The sequence below is a fragment of the Anoplophora glabripennis genome, unplaced genomic scaffold (assembly GCF_000390285.2).
Source record: "Anoplophora glabripennis isolate ALB-LARVAE unplaced genomic scaffold, Agla_2.0 scaffold182, whole genome shotgun sequence".
NCBI classification, from domain to species: Eukaryota; Metazoa; Arthropoda; class Insecta; order Coleoptera; family Cerambycidae; genus Anoplophora; species Anoplophora glabripennis.
Window position 1 is genome coordinate 416,357 of NW_019416287.1, and position 24,952 is coordinate 441,308.

General features: G+C 35.2%; 1 protein-coding gene across 2 annotated transcripts; it reads right to left on the reverse strand.

Annotated features, from left to right (window-relative positions):
- Positions 1 to 987: 987 nt before the first annotated feature.
- LOC108910997 (rho guanine nucleotide exchange factor 17) lies at positions 988 to 23,797 on the reverse strand. 2 transcript variants are annotated; one of them, XM_018715806.1, is made up of 13 exons: positions 23,663 to 23,797; positions 21,655 to 23,602; positions 12,399 to 12,476; positions 8,956 to 9,033; positions 8,797 to 8,901; positions 8,618 to 8,734; positions 7,841 to 8,565; positions 7,635 to 7,726; positions 7,057 to 7,315; positions 5,064 to 5,369; positions 4,574 to 4,641; positions 4,065 to 4,388; positions 988 to 2,355 (listed from the first exon to the last, which is right to left on the reverse strand). In XM_018715806.1, exons 1-13 carry the CDS (start codon positions 23,770 to 23,772, stop codon positions 1,949 to 1,951), a joined length of 4,617 nt encoding a protein of 1,538 aa, XP_018571322.1. In that variant the 5' UTR covers positions 23,773 to 23,797; the 3' UTR covers positions 988 to 1,948. The 2 variants fall into 2 exon arrangements, with proteins under 2 accessions (XP_018571322.1, XP_018571321.1); XM_018715805.1 differs by having other exon boundaries at positions 988 to 2,370.
- Between the last annotated feature and the right edge of the window lie 1,155 nt (positions 23,798 to 24,952).

Sequence of the window (24,952 nt, forward strand, 5' to 3'; positions counted from 1 at the left end):
AATTATTATTTAGACACCACAAACTAATGACATTAAGCCCATTCTGTAACATATAGCAGTCGGCAATGGCGTTTATTTCGCAAAATGGCTTAAGGTCATCTGCGTACATTAAATGATGTACTTGTAGATCAACCATGATGTCGTTTACAAAAAGAACAAACAGTAAGGGTCTAAGTATAGATCCTTGAGGCGCATCAGATATTTGATGATACCACGATGCTGAACAAACTGATACAAATGTTGTAAATACGATTTAAAAAGTTGCAAAAATGATTCGGACACACCAAATCCATCTAGTTTGTACAGCAAGAGGTCGTGGCCGAGTCTGTCAAAAGCTTTAGTGAAGTCGGTATAGATAACATCGACTTGTTTCATCCTGTCAAGTTTTTCGCTAATAAATTGAGTTTTTTGGACAAGGTTAGTAACAGTGGATCTGCCCTCAATAAAACCGTGTTGCTTCCACAACAGCCCGGACAAGGATCTGTATAAAAAGCCATGTAATAGAATCTCAAATATTTTGGAGAAATTGCAAATAATAGAAATTGATCAATTCATTCTTACTGCCCTTCTTGTGCACTGGACACACTCTAGAGTTTCCAACATTCAAGATAAGAAGAAGTTTTTATTAATAAAAATTAATGGTAAATCTGTTTGTATAAATATGGTTATCCAACATTTTGACACTCAGTGTACCGAGTAAGTAAAACCAAAAAGTATTTTCATTAATTAAATTTATTATCATCAATTATATACATTTGTAAATATTCTGACAATAATATTAAGTATGGTTTAGGCCGATACGTTCAATTTGATACACATATGTATATTTAGTAAAGAAAATTGTGTTCTTGTATATTTCAAAATTAAAATACCGTCTTACATACAACTGCTTAATATCAATACTTTCTTAAAACTTAAAAAAACTATAATCTTCAGGTAATCATTTTCTGTATATCACATGTCAAGGAGGGCGAAATAAAAATTCCATTTAATAAAGAAATATATTTGATAACGATTATTTTTGTGAAAAAACGATGATTCAGTATTGGTTTATTGGGATTTTGAGCAATCGAAAGAATTTGTGTGTACGAAATAAAAAAATATTAAATATAAGTACATGGCATTAGAAAAGTTGTAAAAAAACATTTTCAGTTGTCGTTGTGTCAAGCGAAAATATAAATATTAATTAAACATAAAAAAAAACAACTTAAATACAGTACAGTTTTGTTTGACAATAATACATGCTTTTATAAATATAGTGATCAATATTATGTACAATTCAATTCCTTTAAAGTATAGCAACAACAGATTAGGAACAATGATGTTAGGCAAAAATAATATGTAACAAATAAACACTACCACCTCAATAAAGTACAATCCATATACAGATTCCTATAAATACTATCACACATTTTAACGAAATGCAAGTATCACGTGAACGTACAGAGTTTTCCTATAAAAAGATATTAAATTTTCACCAAATTTCATTACCGCCAGCAGAAGTAGTATGCACATCAGTGAGTACTAAAATAAACCTCTATTTAGGTCGAAATTGTTTGGAAATCTGCTCAGCGGCAACGGCCATCTTTTATCACAAGCGCAATATGTACCAACTGTTTAGATACCGCAAATGTACTGATATGTCAAAAATACCCTCCTTAGTTTGGTCTAATTATTAATTTTTGCGTAAATAACTTATTTCTCGTTGCTTTTTAACTACTTATTTAAGAAACCGTATCGCTTTGAATAAAATATTAAGCTAAAGTGTCCAAACGTTTCTTTGTATTATCCAAATCTAAGAAAAGGGATATGCCTCAAAAATTAATAAATACTTTTTTGGGGATAAAAGTAAGTTTCCTATTTTATAGAAATACCCTGTATTGAGTTCAGGTTCCGATATGCCACATAACGTGTTATTCTTCATCATCCTCCAAAGTCAACATCTAAATCAAATATTCCACAGCAGCAAGTGGTTCGTAGCGTCTTCCCTGCCAGCGCCCTCCGACAAATTGGACGTCCGGAAATCTTCGTAACCGTCGCCCCCAGATATGACCAACAACTTGGTGTTGCCCCTCTGGTCTTGCTTTACCTTATACGAGTTCCTGTGCGACGCGTCAGGCGCACCGAACGGCATCTCAACGGACGTCAAGAAACGGACGTGACCCGTGTGACCGTGCGGTATTCCCGTGACCGTCGGAGCACTGGCTAACTTCGTGACTGTCGAAGAGATGTGCGGAAGGGGCATCGTAAGGAGCACCCCAGCGGACGTCCCGATCCACAGGAGATCTTTGCATGTTACCAAAGCTGTCACTCGGAGACAGGCAGCCTTGTGCTGTCTTATTATGTCATCGCAACCTGAAACAGAAAAAACAAAAACAATTCTTAGACTTAACAACTTGACGTGAAGAAACGGAGTGCCTAACAAGATAGTGAGTAAGACTCTTCATCGACATAATTCCAAACAGTGCTGGCAGAAAGATATGGTGGATTTATAAAAAGGCCTTAATCTCAATCCTAACAATTTTGCTCCGTTTATAAAAATTTGGTCTCAACCTAATCTTAAGAGTTGGCCATCCAATGATACACCTGGTATTAGTGGTGTTAGTCTTAGATCTAAGAAGTTAAAAGATAACTTTCAAGGTCAAATTTTAAGAGTAGGTTAGGATTTTTATAAAATAGTACATTGAAACCAGTACGGTTAACATAAATTGCCAATACAATTAAGGAAAAATTACAATTTATTAAAACAATAAGATCAAGATGACGTTGATATTTATAATTTTTAGTGGACAGTACAAATCGTGCAATGCTGGTTGCGTATGCTCGGGGGTTACGTGGCTAATAAGCATTTATTAAAGCTCTTATGAAGCACGCTAGATTATATAGTCTTTTATAAAGCTGATTGCAGATGTTTATTGTTCTATGTCTAATGTACAGATAAGCTATAATGGATGGTTGGGCGCCATTAAAAGAAAACGGAAAGAACAAATAGGAAACTGCAAGTTGGGATATTTATGGTATTTGACTTAAAATTTCTAGACTAAGAGCCGGATAGGAAAATTTTCTCTTAGTCTATTTATCTTGGTAAGAGTACGACGTAATCGAAATTATTTTTCCCGATTTCTTAAATATTTTTAATACTTTTACATCGTATTAAGATCCTCTTTTTCTCAACAATTTTGTTTAAAATATTAAATAACATAATGTCGATAATATCACAGCCCTTGGCACTCTAAACTTACCAAGATGGAATTTTAAGTCAAATACTTATATTGTCATGCCATAAAGATACCCGCTTGCGGTTTTTTATTTGCTCTTTCCGTTTTGTAAGCGTGCAGTAAACATTAAGCCGACTTCAGACGAAACGATCACTTGCCAAACATTTGTCAAACAAAAATACTTGCAGATTATTTGACCGATACAGATAGTGCTAAGTTGTTCCATATACACGATATACCTATGTGAAATCTGAGTGAAACATATACCAATTGTCTTCATGTCAACCGCTTATACCACTCTGTGTAAATCAATCCTACTGACGCAGTTGTTACAGCTTCGTTGTCGGGGTAGCTTTGGCGAATATTTGGCAAGTGAAGTCACACTTTCAAATGTATCGATAGGCACCATCCACACGATACGACATTTGGCAAATATGTATACTCCAACAAAAATCTACACACATGTTGGTATTCTCGACCTTAATAGTCCATACTATACTGTAATTGTTTACATTTGGCAAATATTTGGCAAGTGACTGTTTCATTTGAAACCTTACGCCTATATGCATCATTTTAGTCATGTGTTCCACCCGATTAGGAAAAGTTTTCTAGCAGAATATGCAAAAAAGGAAAGACATAATTCTATCTGGATCACTGCTATGCTCGACTAGTTTTTTACTGCAAAATTAATATATTCTAGTTCCAAAATTACGTTTACTAAGATATTTACACAATTTTCCGAGAAATATTCGGGCATGCTCGTGTGTGGGCCGCTTTACACTGAAAAATTGTTCGTGCGATGAAGAGAATTCGTACGGAGCATTGTTTACTAGCAAAAATACTTACTCGTTAGCATTTTTGTAACAGCCGGGGCAACGTTCACTTCACAGAGCGGTTCAAATGTTAAAGCGTGGTAGCATTTTATTACGGCTGAATTCTGTAGTGATAACCATACACCATTGCCACACAGTATTATACAAGTAATAGACTTATTATTGTCGTTGTTTACTGTAAAGCTGGTTTCGGTTGTGAGGGTGTGTATGTTGAAGATTTTTATGGTGCTTCCACAGCCGCACCATAGCTTTCCAGAGCTCGGGACCATTTTGGATACCGGCGTGCTCAACGAACCTACTGTGTACGTTGTGGGAGAGCCGATGTTCCAACCTCCACCTGGAAAAGTAATTTCAGAATATGAGGCCTCGATTTTTTAAGATTCAATTACAGTTTAAAGTTTTGCTAGAAAAACTTATTTAAAAAAATGTATTAATTTTATGTTACTAAGTTGGCGCCCAATAATTTCTTGAACTATTTTTAGATCGCTCTGCAGTAAGGTGTAGTTAAATTATATTACTTACTTGCTTCTCTCTCGTACACAATGATGTCTCCATTTGCCAATGAAACAAATACTCTGTCTTCTAAATATCTGAAACAATTATAATGTGATATTCACTTAAAAGGAAATACATCAAATTGAACTAAATTAACCTTGAGACAATTTGATGCCGGATTAGTTCTGCATTTAAAATAAACCGTATCTAATTATAATAAAATATATTATTGGAAATTACATAGTTTGCCTTAACATGAATTGAAATAAAGAAAACGTGTTGTAAAATATTTATGTCAGAAAATGTTATGTAATTTATCTCATATTTATACAAGGGCAGCGTGGTAAGTTCATTGAGAGTAAGAAAATAGTTGTAAGATGATTTTCATCTAAAATGGCACTTTATAGAAATAGATTAGGCTTTAGATCTTTGATTTACTAAAGTCTCTAACCCTAAAATGATCCTGATCAGCAACACCATGAAATTTTAACAAAACAAAACACTGTTCTAGACTTACATTATACACAATATTGATGAACCAAGCTGGAGCTTAATTTTATTCTTCTTTATCCGTATATTATCACCGGAATTGTACACGTGAATGCAACCATCCTCAGTTCCCAACCACATCGTCGACTGCTGATTATCACTTTCGTCATTCTCTATACTACACGTTTCCGAGTCTATTAGTCTTTGAGGTTCATCGGTATGTTCACTATCACAATTATCGTCTTCATCACTTGATGAACTACTGTCGAATTGCATTGTCTTGTGTTCTTCGGGCTCATCTCGAGCCTTGGTGCCTTTACTGGGAGGGGAAGCACTGAAAAAAATGACATGCTATAAGAACGTTTGTTTGCACTTCAAAAACTGTGTTAAATTTTGGGATGAAATAAAAAATCATCCTTCCTCGTCTTAAGGAGGTATATCGGGTTTACTCAAATGCACAGATGTACTTGAAATTTATATAGCGTATTACCCAGTGCTCCCTCTGTGCGTCATATTTTTTTGAAATTTTTTTTGAATCTAGATTTTGAGATACTGTTGTTGAAAGTTGTTCATTTTAACATAGGTTTATATGGCGAAGATGGACGGTGCGGCTCTTTTTTGCCCATAACAGAAAAAAATTTAGAAATTGTGAAACAAAATTTTCCATAGATAGTATTATCTTATTTTTAATGTAAAACTAATGTAAGTTTTGAACATAGTACAACTGTATTAATTAGAAACAGAAACCAATAATTGCATTTCCGTCTGACTTGAGGATTAATGTGGCAACGTCGCAATCAGCTGACAGCAAGGAGGAAATACATTTGAAAGACTTGATAAAAACGAAATTGATTGACATATACATTTTTCCTAAATACCATGTACATTGTTATCAACAATCAATTATCCACAACACATGATTTTTTGTAATGTTTTTAAAAAACTAGATTAATTAAAAAAGACTAGGAAGACTTATTGGAACAAAAAATTCAGTTGATAAATCCTTTTAATATATTTAGTAGTTTAGAAATACATCGTAATCATTACCTAGCAGTATTTAGGGTTACATAAAGTTTTCTTTACGTGATTAATATAATTAGTAATACTTGAGATAAAAGCATTTGTACGGAATAACAAAGGAACATAAATATTTCTCAGCAAACTTTATATGTAAAAAATTAGTTATAGTTGCAAAACTTTTGTAACATTACTAAAATAGTGATTAAAAACACGAACACTGAGCAATAATGTAATTTCTGTCACAGAACCTTCAAAATTGCATCCAACATTTTCTTTGACTTGGACGAGAGATGGGCGCGAGTGTCATTTCATTTCTTTAGAACTAAACTAACATAATTCTCGTTGTTTTACCAGTTCACTTACGGATTTTAAATAAAGGATACAAATCTTCGCGAGGATAATACGATATATTTGCCATATATAATAATTATATTGTACATAGTTTACACACAATACATTTTTGAACGCGTACGCATCTTTACCCGAATTTGACGCGCAATATCTCCGATGTTCGAGGTCTGTAGGTTCGCAGTGTGTACAACTGCTATTCAATTATTAGCGCTGTTGCCACATCTACATAGTCTTTATGCGTTCATTAAATATAATTTAAAACTACTTAAATATGATATTTTTATGTTGTGAATTAGTCAACATGTATGCTATTTGCATATGAGTAGATTTCTTTGCTATATAGATAATGTTTATCGCAAATAATTTCAATAGAATTTAATTTTTTCAAATTGGCATCGGGCTTTAGTCCCATAAGAAAAGCATAGGACCCCCCCCTGCGCTCCTCACTTCCCTCGGACCCCGATATACCTCCTGAAGTGCATTTTGGAAACACAATCACATTATTTTTCGTCTAAATTATTATCTGTGCGTTTTGCTTCTTCAGGGGACGACCCTGTAGCTCAGCTGCATGTAAATCGTACGTTGCACCGACGATGGAAAGATTATACGGCCAACGTACATGAAACTGGAATAAAAATTAGCGTGCTTACCCATTATTTACTCCCGGTACCGACGCGATGCAAAGAATTCTTGCGTTACATACTCCATTACAAGACGTGACTGTTGGTTCAGGTGTCAGACTGAGAACGCAAACTTGTCCCACATAACCGTCACTGTTGCAGACCCATACGTCTTTGCCGTTCTCGCCTAACGTCGGGGCTGCACATGTAAACTGTAGCCCCGCTCTTGTTTTCCTTATAGGTACAGTCGCCATCAGCTCTGGACAGGGTCTTCTGTCGCTCGACATTGCTGAAAATACATCCAAATTAACGATTTGTATACACTTGTATAATTGGTTTGTTCTAACAACACCGGTATTGTAAAACAGTGAAGCTACTTCTTCCAGATGTCTTAGTTTGCTCATTTTCCTTGCTTCTTTTCACCTATCAGTTTGATTAGATCCTTAACCTCTACATTTGTTACCAAAGATCATGCATAACTCCAATTGATGCAAAACTATGGAAGAAGTAACCTCACTAGATAACCAATGTCAATCAATGAGTGAAAATCTTTATTGGTATGGAACCAATCTGCTACTTCTACTGCGACAGTTTTGTTTACATCTTACCTAATTTTTGTTTGGCTTCATTCAAAGACTCTTCCCACGACGTCCTTTTTTCAGCTTTTGAAAATACAATGGATACGTTTTCTAAGCCATTACTGAAAGTACAACAAAATGTATTATTTAACCACTAACTCATCCCACTAACACTTTATTGCATATAAAATCTTTACGTGTTGTAATAGCGTAACTCCAAAATTATTTATACTTACGATGTTAGGACGGTGAGGTCCAAGCAAGAGAGTTGAGAGTCGCTATTTTGCTGTTCCGTTAACTGTTTATTTAGCGTCGTTAACATGTCTTTCACAACCTCGTCCAACTGTGAATGGCTGCAGTGCAACGACCAGGCCAATTCATTGATCTGATTCAGAACCGATATGTCTTCAGTCAAGTTATCAACCTCTATCATAATCTGCCTAAGGTTTTCGTCTTTGGACCTGATAATTTCGATGTCTTCTAGAGGTACTCTCATCAACAGTTTGTACTTGTTGGCTTCTAGGGTGCTGGTAACGCTTCCCTGGCCAGTTATAGGCCTTCTGATGGTCCCGCTCCGTCTTTTGATACCCGTAATCAGAAGTAAGTCAGAAAAGAGGAAGAGGGCTCTTTCTTTCCTCGGTCCGCCGCCGTGGGACATGCTTACCGAGTCGTGACGAAGATACTGCCGCTCTGGCGTCGCCAGTTCGATCAGACCGTCGATTAACCCTTCTATTTCCCGAAGCTGTTCTAGCTCCAACGCTTCTTTTTCGGTACAGTTTATCTTCAGCAGCTGTTCGTGGACTTGCCTTTGGGCGGCCAGCAGCAAATTGTGGTCCGGGTGGTTTTCATCCGTGTGCTTTATCAGTCTTTGCAGCAATAGTTCGTATTTCGGGAATTTTTGGATGGGTTTTATCAGTAGAGAGTCCAACGCCAACTTGCCCGTGTGCTGTCTCGCTGTCACCTGAAATTCGATATTTATTTATCCCTCTTACTGGTGTGATTAATTGTCATACCTCTAGAAACCTGCTGAACGCCGGTTTGGACTGTTGTGCGGTTTTCAGTATTTCCCTCGCTCGTTTCCAATTGTTTACGTAATTTGTGTAACTTTCGATTACCACTGACTTGGAGAACTGGGGAAGAGATAACAATACGTGTATAATCTTTGTTTTAAGTCGTTCTGTTTGTGACTTACCATGTCTAAAAAAACATCCCCTATTTTCTGTTTGACATCCCAGTGTTCCAGGCGCTGTTTGAGTTCATTTAAGAAAGCTTGGTGGTGGCTCAACAGGAAAGGGATCTGTAAGTAAATAAATTATTCCAATGGCCTGATTTTAAATAATTTATTTACTACCTGGTAAAATATTTCGTCTACTAGGTTCGCGTCCAACAGATTGGCGTTGTCTGGCGCCTTGAGTGGTTCTAAGTATTTCTGCAAGAAAAAATAAGTATAAGCTGTATCTCGCAATATTGTTTGGATATGATCGTAAAATATTAATATGATCTTTTAATAGAAACATCAGGTACTTAAATTGAGTACCCAAATGAAAAATGTAGGCGGATAAATCTTCTGTTCTGGTTGGCAGGCTAAGGTCAGTAAATAGTGTTATTTGTTACTTAAAAAAGAAATTCCACGAGTGTTGACTGGATAAACACAAAAACGGAAAAAATAATTTTAAATATTATGTCTGGTAATAAAATGTGGACTGGATTTGGATGTGTTGTTTAATAAATATTTTATTTGGAAAATTTCGTGATATTGTTTAAATTATTTCTTGTAACCTATTTGTTACAGAGTTAAAAAAAATATCGCACATCGAATATATAAATTTAGAATATGTGAAAACACTAGAATATCAATTTTTAATTTTTTTACTCATGTTTCGATTATTACTTTACTATATATTTTTTAATTAAGCAGCCCTTTTGAAGAGCTAAAACCAATTGATAAGCATAATAGTAAGACCAGGATTCTAATAAAAAAAATGTGGAAATGGAATGTTTGGGAGTAATAAAATATCTTCTCCCTGGATATATTTAATTACTTCAGCAGTTCTCTACCCTACCCTATTGATTATTATTATTAATAAACTAAGTAGTAAAGTCGGGATTCTGATTCTAATTTCGTGGAAAATTCCTAGTTAATATTTGCGAAAATATTTAAAATAATTCAACGTCTGGTTATTTTTATTCTAGCAAGTTTGTAGCCATATATCCTTTTCTTGGACAGTTTTATGTGTATTTTACTATCCACTAACCACTATATTAATATTTTTAGTACTTCCAAAGTTATAGTTGATAAAGCACGAGGTATGTAATACAATACCAAAGTTCAAATCAACTTATTTATTTTTTATGCTGCTACAACCACTGCAACACATCTAACGGCTCAACATCTAAAATACTGGTTTCCATGGCCTTATAGTATTAAAAAGTTACTTGCAGTAATTGCACGGATTATCTCATGGTTAATAGATAATTGGTACATAGGGGAAAAACATATTTGGCGCCGCTTTGATAAATAGCCTTGTTATAAGTCACAATTACCGCAATTTGTAGTCTAGACCTAATCCTTCTCGTTCGCTCAAAATAAATTTTCGCGACTTGTCCATTTTGATGTTGATGAATAATCGAAAGCTGCATTCTCTGTCACGGTATGAATGTAATTCAACAAGCAGTAAGCAGTTACATATTTTTATGGGTTATCAATAAAACTATTTATAACCTATGCCAATTTATTTCCAGTACGTTAAAATATTTTTTCGTTTATTATTTTGTGGATTTTCACTGTTTTAATGTCCTAGAAAAATGTTCGGATTTTATTTGTAATAAATATTTATCTATTAAATTATAGAAGACAAACAAAGGGGAAGCATATATTTACACCGCTGCTACAGAGAATATAGTAAATATGTAGAAATATATGTTATGTTACCAGAACTAGCTTTCGCTTAGATAGGCCAGGAAATACAGAGTTGGACGGCAACTTTTTGTTTCAGCAAGCTGAATTTACCACTGTAGATGCTAAATATTATGTACAGTAACATATTAGTTTCCACAGTCATAAAAATGGGGTGAAGATTGTTTACAGGCTGGTTAATTTTTACGTAAATTCACGTTTTTCGCTTATAACTTTTTTCCGCTCATTTCCACGAGAAAACAGTAAGGTACTTTTTTTTCTTCTTCAAAAGACCTACAAAACTAGCCCTCGAGCGTCAAAAAATATTGATTAGATCAAAAGTTATAAACAGAAGTTTATTTATGACTTTTGAATTAAACATTTATAAACTGCGTTATTATTACCAGAACGTTTTAGCATCGCATCCTCTCATTTCTTATCACTGTCTAATAACTCACACGAAATCTGGAATCGGTAAGTTGAATAGTTTACAAGTTATGGCCTTATAAACAAATTAACTAATTATTAATCTGGACGATCCCGAGCATCTTCCACAATCGCACTGATTTTTTTCATGGTAGATTTCATAATAATACTTTGAAATCTATAATTTTTTTTTTAATTTCAAATTTGCAACCTGGAAAGTTTTTTTATTTTTTAGCCTTAGCTGCAAAATGAAATACACGACGCACGAGCGTGATATAGTTATATATTATTGCATATTCAGAAAGCTTATGAAAAGAGCTTTAAGTTAAAAAAAAAGTCAAGTTTCGTTGAAAAACAACGGAGTTACAGACTGTCAAATATATTATTTTCAAGCGAATTTCGCTTTTTTAACGGCAGGACTATGAATATTATCGTCATTTTCTTCGGATTCGCTGTCGTACACTTCCCCCACCCTTCCGCCACGCCACGGCTCGCCTAAAAATCAAGCGACCCACTGACTTTTGACAATATTTCTTATGCACTTAACATACTTCCACAAATAAAATATTTTTATCTGGGAAAGTACTCGGGTTGCCGGTTATGACAGTATATTTTTTTGCCGCTACCAACCTAATTTGTATCAATGCGATTGTGGAAGATGCTCGGGATCGTCCAGACTAATAATTAGTTAATTTGTTTATAAGGCCATAACTTGTAAATTATTCAACTTACCGTTTCCATATTTCGTGTGAGTTGTTAGACAGTGATAAGGAATGAGAGGATGCGATGCCAAAACGTTCTGGTAATAATAACGCAGTTTATAAATGTTTAATTCAAATGTTATGAATAAACTTCTGTTTCTGACTTTTGATCAATATTTTTTGACGCTAGTTTTATAGATCTTTTCAAGACGAAAAAAAAAGTACTTTACTGTTTTCTCGTGGAAATGAACGGAAAAAGTTATAAGCGAAAAACTTGAATTTACGTAAAAATTGTACAATTAACCAGCCTGTAAACAAGCTTCCCTACATTTGTATCACTGTGGAAACTAATATGTTATTGTACAAAATATTTAGCATCTATAGTGATAAATTCTGCTCGCCGAAACAAAGAGTCGCGAAATGGTCATTTCCCAGCTCTTTTTCCTGGCCTATAGAAACAGGAAAATTGTGCTAATTCAATAATAAGCTATATATTAGCAAGCGTATACATCATTTCGTTTGATTATACACATGCTGATATTTTCGCGTATGAAAATACCGTAGGAAGCATTACAATGGATAAATAAAAAATAAAAAATGACAACGATGAAAAGTTCAGTAAAATAAAGCATTCTGTTTTGGGTAAAAATATAAATCTACCTACATAGCTAGCGTACGACTGTGAATGATGAATGGCGAAATGTTTATTTAAAGTGCAGACACGCCATTTGGCATAATTTTTTTTTGTATGTTTGGTGAACAAAGCTTTACCTTAACGATAATCTCGAGGGACTCGACGTAACTCCTTTCGTTGTCGTACAACTCCACAACCACGTGGGTCCGGGTGTCCTGAAACACAAAACACAACAGGTAAACATTTTAATGTTTTGGGGTGTCGCGTGCTGTACCGAGTTCGAAAACGCCTCGAATGAGGATGCGTTTGACTGGTCCATGGGCATTATTTGTAAGTCATCCTCTTGCTCCAAACCCGCCGAACACCCGTCCAACCGCAAACGCAACTCACTTCGGGAATTGAGGCCGTTTCCACTCATTTTTAATAACATGTCATAGTGGACGCCGCGCCACACCTTAGCCTCGGCATTTGGTGTAGAGAACTGAAAATATAAGGTGGCCCGCGCCGACGCCGACGCCCGGCGTCGGCGTCCTGCCGTTCGCCTGGAGCGGCATCGAGTTGCTAGGTGCTACACCGGTTATCTAGTTCGTATCCAGATAACCGGCACACTCTAATCCAACTAAGTAGGTTTCATCTCATTTTAAACTAACTCAAATTCCAAAAATTTTCGTTAAACGAAGGGGGTGTTCTTATACAGAGTGTCCAAAATATTGTAATTTAACCAAACTTACCTATATACAAAGTTGCACCCCTGAGGAGTTATTATCCCCCAAAGTGGGGCCCTAAATTTCGAAAAAAACTAATATCTCTGCAACACTCGGGAGATACGCGAAATATTCCAAAATTGTGAAAATTAATAAAGTTGATATATTTAAAATAATTAGGTACCTACTAAGAATAACTGTGGATAAGGAAATGGTATCTATCTATTTAATTAACAATTAATTATTATTACAGTTTGACAAGCAAAAAAAAATGATTAAACGGGTGTCGCGCTAATTCATGACGTCATTTAGTGCGATCGACAATCGAGAAGAAGAATTACGGTGTTAGAACAGTCCGATGGCGTAAGCATAGTAAATAACAAGAGTCTAAAGACACTGCTTCGAGGCTACCCGCATATGTGTTTCTTTCTATGGTTTCTCTAGATTACGTTCCGCCTCGTCGAGAAGGAGGGTTTGTTCTCGGTCGCACTAAATGACGTCACAATGCGCTCATGTGGTTAAATTTTTACATAATCTTAAACATCCACTTATAATTAATTTGTAGCATAAATATTTTTTGCCGCCACTAGTTGTTGTCAGTTATAACCTACAAAATGCAATTCTAAAAGACGCTTCAAGAGACTTATCGCTCTGTTCTTCAGAAACAAGGAGCGCTATGTCTAGAAACGTCAAGAAACCTAAACAGACAACGTAGCAATAAACCCAAAAATAATGTAAAACTTTTTTTAAATTCAGTTTTCTTTAATATATTGAACATGTATACAATTGTTTTGATTTTTTGTCATTCTAGTTACGTCCAAGTAAAAATAGTCCAGTGGACAGAGGCCGAAAAGTTACTGTTGGTGACATTTTCTTGATAACTCGGAAATAACTACACAGGATTACTTTAAATGATGAGTACAATAACAGGCTAATTTGCTGACAAAGTATTTTATCAGGAAAAAGTTATTAACAATTTAATCGTGAAAATTATTTTTCAACTCGGTCAATGAAAACAAAGTTCGGTACAATTTTAGGGGTGAGTCATCCCCAATGAACACCTTGTAATGCTTCAATTAACTTTAAATCATAGTCGAAGAAGACCAGTAATAAACCTAAATTATGTACCAAATTTGGTTCTTCTGCGGTAAAGTGTTGCAGATATTTGTTTTTACTTTGGGGGCTAATAACTCCTCAGGGGTGCAACTTTGTATATAGGTAAGTTTGGTTAAAAGTACAATATTTTGGACACCCCTACATGCACCTGTCCTGTGTCGGTTCTTATGCGAGACACCCTGTATAACTTCACAAACGGTTGTCTGAGTGATGTTATTTGGCATCCGCGTGGTCGATTGAGAGCAATAATTGTACTCTTGCCAGATCACTAAACTCGGCAAAAAAATTATGGGAGCAGAAAAATATACAATTTTTTTTGTGATTTTTGAAAGACTAACTTCGTCGTATCAAGAGAAAAAAAAGAACCATCTTGAAGCTTGATGATTCTAGTTTTGAAATCTTGAAAAATTGTTTCACTCTTGGCGCAATCAAAGGAAATAATGCAAGATAAAAATTTTACAAATTTTTGTTTTCAGAACAACACATGGGCCCAGAAAAAATCATCGATCTCATTTTTAGCTGTAAATTTTGAAATCGATCGGTCGAACCGTTTTTCTTTCCGGAATAGTCAAAGTTTTATAGAAAATTAAAGTAGCAATAATCCTTAAACACCAATTAATTATGATTATGATGAAAAAACAGTTTGCGTTATTTTTCTCACGATTTCGCATTAAATACTCATCAATATCGGAAAAAAATTCAAAATTTTGAAAAAAAATTGAATTTTGAAAAAAAAATCTAATTTTTCAAAAAATCTTTTTTACAATTTCACATTGAATATTTCAAATTCCAAATGTTGAAATTTAAAAAAGGATATTGACATTTCAAAATATTCAGAAAATTATACTGAATCATTTTCTGTTCAGTATTGATGTGAATTTTTTCTTCTCATGCCGTATTTCATCGAGTTAAAATTGATACCCTCAAGTGAATCTTCGTGCATTTTTTTTACGCATTGCTATACGCTTTATTGACCCTTTTTCCCAAAGCTCTCAAGCCATTAGAAAAACAGTCTTTTTTCAGAATACCAATTTTTTCATTAAAAAAGATAATCTTAAATTTTATTAACAAATTTTTTTTCGATATTATATAAGTATTTAATGTGAAATTGTGAAAAATATAATGCAAACAAATTTTGAAATATGTATTTGATTTTTTCAAATTTTTTTTAATATTTGAGTATTTAACCTGAAATTGAGAAAAATAACGGCAAATTTTTTTTTTCATCTTAACCATGATTAATTGATGTTTAAAAGGAGCATTTTTGTAAAACTTCAAAACGATCCAGAAAAGTAAAACGGTTCCACCGGTCAATTTCAAAATTTATAGGTCTAATGGATGGGCATGTATTGAGCTAACAGAAAACCTATAAACATTAGTACTTTTCGCAATATTCGCAAAGTATTTCCCAAAACATCAAAAAAAGTAATTTTTTTACACTTATTCAAATTAATGCCAAGTATAAAAAAATATCTCAAACATACCAGGAGGCCCTTGAAGAGGATTGATTCAAGTTTCCAAAACTCATCTTCCTTTCGCTGTTCGAAAAAAAAGTGACTTTTCAGTAAATAGCCGATATCTTAATGAAAAATAATCGTGTGTAAAATAAAAAAAAACAAATTGAAGCTGAGGAATTAGGCTAAATGGCCCTGGCGTTGATTAAGCCAGAAAAAAATTTTTCTGAGACCACGAGCAGTTTTGAAAAAAAAAATTTTGCCTTGCGATATTTTTTTTGATTGCGCCGAGAAAATATTTTCCTCTCAAAATTTCAAAACTAGAATCTTCAAGTTTCAAGATTCGATATGACCATTATTCACGAAGTTACAGCTTTTCAAAAACCACTAAAAAAATGTGAACATTATTCGGCTGCCTTAATTTTTTTATTGGGTATATTTTCTGTATATTTTAATTTATTTGCCTCTTAAAGATTGCAGTGGTATAATGTTGGATGTATCTGTAACAGTAATGGAGATAGCAACCAAATACAGGGTGTTAGAAGTTTGACTGCCTTAATTTTAGCAGACGATAGAATACATTAAAATAAATTTAAAAAACCTTATATGACATGGGTCCTAAACCCAACCATTTCCGAGAAAAAAATTACCGAAATCTTCAACTTCGATTAATTAAGGAATATTGACATAACTGCGTGCATAGAATACCATAAAGTACAATGTTTATCACTTTTTTGAACCTCTATGCTTAATTCTAAAAAGTAATTAGCGTTGTAATAAATTTAAAATTCAATAAAATTCATATTGAGCAATGTGACAGTTGCTTTTTGGGAAGTAATTAAATTATTTTTAATACGTATGATTATTTGGATGACGTGAATCTTTGGGTACTTTAATTACATATTTTTCAAATTCATAATTTGATTAAAAGTTAAGTTCCTGTTTTAAGAGATTCATAATTACTAAAATTTGAGCTAAAATTTAAGCACAACACTATCTTCGGACTACAAAATCTGTACATTTTATTTAAAAACTTGAAAACAATAATTGTTTTGAAATTTACTCAATGTTTCACAATAATAGTTGTTTACATTTTGTTAGGCTAGGCTTGCAGCAAGTATACAGGGTGTTGCGGAAATGAGTACAGATCCGTACAAATAGGTTTGCGTCTGAGATAGCTATTGTGGTCATTTTCAATAAACCCCAAAATTTTTTCATATATCGGCTATAAATATGTTATAGGGCATTATATTAAAATGCACAAGCGGCACATGGTGAGGAAAAAATATTATTAACTATTTATTGTGCAAAAATTGCTTTTTTATTTGTTTTTCTTCAATATCTCGGTTAAATCGCAGTCTGCGAAGAAAATGCAGGAGATGATTTTTGTTATAAATCGCTGGAAAAACGCAGTTAACTATCCCAAAGTCAACCAGTATACAGAGTGTCTACAAACGAATGGACTACGCCTCAAGAGTTCCTTCTTTGGATGAAAATATACTACTTTAGATCAATTTACTTTTACGATTTTGCTTCCTTAGTTACAGAAGTTCAAAAAAATTAAATTGATTTTTTTTTTCTTTTTAAGGAACTTGATCTAAACGAAATTTTACATTATCATAAAAGATACTCTGTAAAAAACTTAATTCCACGAATATTCGTCATAAAATGTCACTAGGAGAGATAATAAACAGCGACGTCTAGCGGATGGTCAAAAACTAACACCTTAAAACTTACTTGTACCAAATTTCAATGTAATGCACCACTTTCTTGAAAAGGTATGGCTAAAATTTGATTTTAGAAAATCGTTTATAACATTTCAAAAATAAGAGACGATAGACACATGGTCCACAGGAAAAAATGCGTTACAATCATTTTTACAACACCCTGTTACATATAAGCAAGCTAGAAAGGTTATCATAAATGACGATTGCTAAATATAAATAAGCCTGACAAATAGTAAAAGCATTCTGCTTATCTCTTAGTATTGGAGATAGGCCCATCAAACTTTATACCACCGTGACAGAAGAGAAAGCGTACTACTCAAATTAGCGGGGTGTTTTACTTAAAAAATTAAGTTCCTGCTATATCTTAAAAAGCAGCAATTTGGCAACGGTGCGATTCTGTCATCAAATAGTCCATATCTCTGATGTCAAATTTAACCCCTTCAAAGTTGAAGGGGGCATGACATTTAAAATAAAAAACGTCTTATATACTGTATACTAAAGAAAAAAATTATTATCTCGTTTCTGACAACAATAAAATCGCTTTGAACAAAGACAAGCACGAAATTAATATACTTCTGAACTTTAATAAATCCGCTAATAACGTTTAAGAAAACAAGTAAAACAAAAGTTTGTCAGTTGTTAAAACCTTCAAAATCTTCTTTTACTTTTCCTTTTTTTTAATTAAAAATAAGCTCGTAAGATAGATTATTTACTCTTTGAAGTTTCATTTCATCTTATTCAAGTTAATTAAATTTTCCTTTCTGTACAAAAATATCTCGTTTATTAAGTTTAAATGAGTCAATTTTCAGTGTAAATACAGTTTGCTGGCAAAGTAAATAGATACTTTAATTTAAAAAATATTGCTACACTTTCGATTTCACAAAGGAACGAGACACGTGGTATCCTCGAGGTATGTTTCTTTTTGAACCGTACTTACTAAAATTGAAACAAGTATCACAGCGATAATAACTTCAAAACAAAATTTACGTTTTCATATAACTACTGATAATTTTTATAATTCGCAGTAATAAAAATTCCTTGGATTTATTTAGCAAAGCGATTCAGTGAACTAAACAATGACTGTTCTCAAAATCTCGTTTCTCACAAGCAGGGTGTTGAATTGAATTAATAAAAATATTTTTCATCTGTATTCCTTAAATCAATAAACCATTATTTTTAACTCTCTGCACTCGTATTACCGCATAACTTTTCATTTCGGAGTATACATTGCGCCAGTGTCTTTTCCCATTCATCGCTAAATTTTCTTAAAAACAAATTCACTTCATGTAGGTGGGTTCGTGATTCTGCTGGATATAAATCCAGTTCTGGTTGTCATTTTTCGTGACGGATTTCACGTTAAATTGGTTTGGCTTTTGTTTAGTCAAATTAACATATTTAATGAAAAGTGATAGGTACGTAGACATTTCTTCAATGATGGGTCGGGGTCAATGATATTTTTCTTCTCCCACACAACAATGAATGAGGATAGCAACAGTCTTGAACCACATGAGGTAGATACGGATCAGTATCTTTGTCGTGTACACGGAGCAGGGTTTCGATTTAAAAGTGATGAAGCGAAATAAGAAGGCATAAAAAATGATCATGTACATCGTTAACTTTTTACACTACACTAATAAATTTAAACTTCGAACTTTGATGATGCAATATCTAGAAGTGCTAGTCACAAAAATTAGAGGATAAAAAATTTTTTAGGTGAATTTCAAAAAGCTGTAACTTGATAATAAAAAAAGCAAATTTAAACTAGAAGTTCCTAGTTTTTCTAGTTTTAGGATCTGAACGTCAGAAATTTTTATCGATTAAGAAATCATTAGAAATTAGCGGGAAAAAAATTCAAAACGTTTTCTTCCCTTTCAAAAGGACCGCGGAATTTTTTTTGGGCAATCCCACCTGTCAGCTTTTTTAGTTTGATTCAGAAAATTTAAGCAGGGTTTTGAAATCTTTAAAGTATCCTCTAAGAGGTTCTTGTCGTTTTCTGATAAAAAAAAATCAGTTGAAAAAAAGGTAAAGGATTTAAGGATTTTTGCTTAATTGATTTTTAGCAAAAGAAACAGTTTCAATCATTCTGATCACAATGAAAAGAAAATTATAGCGGTTTGAACTCTTGAGGGTTTCTTTGGGATACTTTGAGGTCAAAAACAATCGGAAAGGTGGTCAAATTTTTTGATTTCAAATGCTTCAAGCTTCAATTTGCTTTGTTTATTGTCCTAAGACCATTTTTCTCCAAGTTACAGCCTTTTTAGGTTATCTTTAGTTTATCTTTAATCTTGCTAATGTTATTTTTAACACGTATATTGGATAACTTTTACTATTTCAAGAGTTCTACCTAAAAAAGGAAGATTTAGCACCAGTTGTTAGTGCTTTGCTCTTTCATTGCCTAAGAAGTAATATCTCCATTTTAATGACACTCCATTAAAATCTTAACGATGTTTAGACATGGTAATATGAGCGTACTTATATGTAATCTAGGATCCATTTGAGGATATACGTTGCATAAGTTCTGCGTTTCATCATCAGGTATTTTACCTGTCAGTTATAATTTGTTTTAGAATTTAGCAAAATATTTACTACAAGGTAAAAGATGGTTTTGCAAAAATTTTGAACTTATCGATCGATCGCTTGTGCAGCTTACATGACTTAATATATACGTTTGACGTAAAGAGATAAAATTATATGAAACGTCGGAAATTTGCATTAATTGCTATTAATATCCGTCAAGAAAATTAAGTAAATCTGACAATGTAAGGTTTGTTTTAGTGAATTTTTGCCACATAACATATAGGTGGTCTTAAATTTATTTTGACTAAAATAACAAGTTTATTTTTAGCCCCGTGAGTAAATCCTACGATAGATTTTGTATATTCTAGTTCGACTGTAATAATTTTTGTTTAAAAACATTCCGTGTAGTGGGTTCAGTTTGTGTATTACATCGCATTGTTTCTAAAAATACCAAAAATGCACTTTAAATTCAATTAAACTGATTCAACACTCGAATGAAAATATACTAGGGGTCAAATTCAATCGCATGCATGTAGAAACATTAATGAACTATGTTATCAACGTACGTTGTCTTATTCTATTTAAAAAGAGCATAAAAAATTCTTAGCGTAGTTTTTCTTTTTCCGATATTTAATTTTCTTGCATCGTAAAAATTTTTTTCATCAAAAAACGATAAGAACTTCTTATAAAGGATATTTTGAGGTTTCACGAATTAGTAATTTTTAGTTTTAACGACGATGACCCAGAGGCTAATCATTATACAAAGCTCTTGAACAAATTAAAGATGATGAATCAAACTAAAAAAGCTGATAGGCAGGATTGCCCAAAAAACATTATGAAGCCCATGGATCTTTCGAAAGGGAGGTAAATATTTGGAAAACATTTTTCCGCTGGATTTCTTATGATTTCTTAAAGGTGGCAAAATTTTTTGTATTGTATATTCTAGTTGGACTGTAATAGTTTTTGCTTAAAAACATTCCGTGTAGTGGGTTGAGTTTGTGCATTAAATCGCATTCTTTCTAATAATACCAAAAATGCGCTTTAAGTTCAATTAAACTGATTCAACAATCGAATGAAAATATATGTAGGGTTCAAATTCAGTCGCATGCCTATAACGAATTAATTTTACTCTCTTTAACAAGAGTATAAAAAGTGCTTAGCGCGGAAAAAAGATGATGACGCGTCGTTTAATCAGATGTAGTTAAGTGTTTGGAATGGTCAACAAATGTTTAAATTACAATCGTATTAATTCAACAATTAAAATCGTTATTACAAAATTAATTCGAAGTCCAACTATTACAGACTGTTTATTGCAAGTTGATGTAGTTTTTGGATGCTATTCAAATTCATTCATGCATTGTCATCTCAGGAAAAAATGCTAAACCTCCATTACTGGCATAGCATAACAAGAATATGATCTGTAGAAACTAGATTTCAGAGAACTAGAGTCACGCTCCATATTTTTTGTTGAATAATTAATCATAAAATTGACTCTACCTGGGTATATGAAAATCATATTACTTACACTTTCTATAAATAATTAGTAGGTTAACAACACACTGTTACATTTTCTTGACAAATATAAGCAAGTGCTATGATACTTGTTTCTTATGCATTTTAACATACACAGCATGTTACGGTTTTAAATCGTTTATCATTTTCAAATGTTCCTTTCCCCGACGGCTATTTTTAGCTTACTAATGTGAAATATCAGCCACGTTTAACATATATACAGTGCGTTTTACATTTTACAAGAAATGAATTGGATCCTAATCTTTATTTTTGTTATTTGATTAATGAAATGCGAACCACACTGTATATATATATATATATATATATATATATATATATATATACGTATATAGATCCACTTACATTTTGCAGTTGTTGGTTGGCATCAGCTGCTGCTAGTTGTTCAGAACTCCCCCGTAACAATTGTTCAAGTAACTCACTGCTTAATTCCGAGTTAGTAAACCCTTCTAACTTCGAAGGGCTAGATGTTGTGCGTTGATGACTAACAACGATTTTTTTGTCATTTTCGTTAACAACTAAATTATCAGCACTAACTTTCCTCTTGTTCTGTTGTTTCGGTGAATGCAAGTAACTGCCACTTCCTTTGTTTTCTTTATTCGTGGAGGTTTCGTCCAGGGAGCTGTTACAAGAACCCCTCGTCCTTGTTTGTTTTGGCTTGGGCGTGTTATTTGTGGACGTTCCGACGATAGACGATAGATCCTCTAGAAATTTCAAATCACTGTTGAGGTTCTTCCTGGATTCGGGTTTCTTCATTTCTGCTTCCAACATTTGACCGTAGGGGCCCCTTAAAGGTCTCTTCGAATACCTTCTTGGAACATTAGGGCTGGTGGGTTCGGTGCTCGCGCTGAGGCGACTTTCGCAGTCGGATACGTCTGATGGGGCAAGCGAAATTTGGTCGGATTTGCGTTCACCAGACTCGGGTTCACCCTCCGATAACGAGTCGGATCTAAACAAGTTAATACCGCGAGGTGTTACTTTTAGGCAGTCTTTTTCGTCGGGTGATTGAGATAAAAGTCTGGGTCTGGGCCAATCCGGAGGTAAGTTGTTTTCTTCGGGACTTAGAGGTTCCTCTTGCGGGCTGCTCCAAATGGGAAATTCTTTATTTTTATTTTCTTCTTGAGCTTGTAGTTTCGATATCTCTACAAGGGAGTCTTGAAGGAGTTTGGTGGTTTTGTCGGCGCAGGGGAAGTCTCCGTCTTGGACGAACTGGGGGATGACATCTTCAGTTGACTGATAAGGGTTTGGCCATTGGGATATGTAAATGCCTTTCCTGCGCCTCGATTTGTCTCTCTTTCTGTCTTGGTTGTTATTAAGGCTGTCCTGGCATCTCGTTGCCGGTTTTTCCGGTGATTCCGAGGTGATTTCAACTTCTGGAATCTTATTTATTTGCGCGGGTTCGGGGGGTTGTTCGCTTAAGCTTTCGATAAGTTGCTTCACGTCTTCGTGGTCGTCCGTATCCGTTATGGACACTTGTGGTTTGTTGAAGGAGGGCGAAGGGTCCGACGTGGGGGTGGTCGGGCGTTGGGCGTTTTTCGATCGAGGCAGCGTGGATATTTCTCTGTTGGGGGAGGTGTTGGCGTCTTGTTCTTGACTGGGTGAAGGTCGCCTCCTCACGTATTTGTTATCGTCGGTGCAGTAGTCCACTTGAGAGAACGACGCGCTGCGCAGGGGAGTAACGCGGTTCGAAAAATCTTCCTGCTGGAGCACTGGCTGCGGCGAGATCGGCGGAGTGGTGCGGGACGAATGCCTAGAACGAGGCGGCGGCACCGGCACTGCCCCCCTTTTCAGTCTGTCCGTCAGTTCCCTAAACCGCTGATCATTACCCCTCTTGTCGGCGGCGGCAGCGCGGTTTCCGCCAAAGCGGAATCTGGGAAGACGGTCCAGGGTGTTATCCTCCTTGTTGCCGTTGGCTTCCCCGTACTCAGCTAGTCTCGTGTACACTTGAGGTCGCACCAGGGCACAACGTTTCAATTGGGTCTTTAACAAGCACTTGCCAGTGTAGAGTACATGATCGCGCACTGTCGCCGACGCTTGCTCGGCCAGCGGTTGATCTGACGTAGCATCCTCGTTCATCCTCATTCTATTTGCGCAACTAATTATATCTAAGCTATTAATAGGCGGCGTGGTGAGTAGCGGGATCCGGGATATGGGAACGATGTCGCAGCCACTGTCACCGCAGGGAGTTGTGGGCCAACAGCACTGGGAGCGGTACCGCGGGCCGGCCCCGGGCGGCGGCGGCGAGACGGCACCCACACGCATGCCGTACCGCACCGGGCCGATGGTCATGAATCTGCGGGCGTTGAAAACGCAGTTAATAACAGCAGGACCCACTTAAACTAAGTCGACTCACCTTTTGTACGAATCCTCATGGGAATGTTGATGTTTTCGGTGAGTGCAAGCGGTGGCGGCAGTGGTACAGTCCTCGCACCGGCCGAGGCACTCTTCGTGCCACCTGGACATGCCGGAGATTCAGGTGGACCCCTCGTCGTCGGCCAACGCTCATCCTCTCCACTCTCGCGTCTCTAGGGCCAGGCGATTGTTCACCCATATGGTTGTCCGGCCACCGGACCGGTTCGCCACGGTGCCCATTGTTCGCGCTCCGCACTCGCCACTAATAAAGAATGTGGTCACTGTCAGCCATTACAACAGTACACAAACTATAGAACAGCAGGTAGGCTCCCTCCGTCTACTAAACGTTAATCCGTCCGTTGGCCGTTCTAAACTCAACTCCCGGCTGGTCACTGACGGAGGGGGGCTGCGACCGTATTCACTTGGACTTGCTGGCCTGCTAACTGCGGCTTCTCTTTATAATATACTATTTATTACAAAGCCAACTTAAATCCGCTACACCTCGCGGATCTACCATCATTTTTCTTCTCCCAACCACCTGTTCCTCGCCTACTGATTCTCGTGTAAAGGGACACTTCCCAGTACATTTAAACCACCCCTCTAGATCGTTAACCAGTACCACAATACCGGCAACCTGTTATGTAAATATTTCTTTCTACATGGAGAAAACGGTTCTTTTAACTCAATGTTACACACAATACGATCATTCGGTAATATTTGATGTATAACCTGTTTTTACATTTTCCTTATGCACTTAGCCCCCTAAATATACGGTAAAAAATCGTTAGCTTTAACATTAACCCTTATAAATAGTTTCTAATTCGTAAGATATTTTAAACGAACCAATCCGTTCACAGAGCATTTGTGACGTCACACCACTCGACTTGCTCAACTCGCCGCACAGTGATGCAAATCGACAATCGACTTGTAAATGAAATAACTTAATTGTTTTTTAACTTTTCAGAAATTGTACTTTTGCTGGTGAAAAGAAAACCACAAATAATGTAGTTAAGCGTAAAACATATAAAAAAAATATGAGACTCAAATTAAAATCATAATCAATATCACATATAGAGGAGACAAAATAAGTACAAACAAGTAACCTCATTTACAAAGAAAAACAAAGACACATGCTTGATAATTTTTTAAATACGATTTAATCTGACACATCTATTGAATATAAAAAAACAGTTTTCTCCGTGTACACGTAGACAAAACTTAAACGAAAAATCACGTCCTCTCTTTGCAACTATCAAATCAACATCTATCACCTGGCTTACTGCAGCGTGAT

Bases quoted from the DNA above. Each gene is read 5' to 3' on its own strand.
- LOC108910997 (XM_018715805.1), bottom strand. From the start codon at position 23,772: ATGTCCAGGTGGCACGAAGAGTGCCTCGGCCGGTGCGAGGACTGTACC. The intron at 12,477-21,654 runs GTAAGTGGATCT...TTTGTGTTTCAG, and splicing joins CCAACCAACAACTGCAAAAT to GACACCCGGACCCACGTGGT. The intron at 7,727-7,840 runs GTAAGTATAAAT...TTGTACTTTCAG, and splicing joins GACCTCACCGTCCTAACATC to TAATGGCTTAGAAAACGTAT.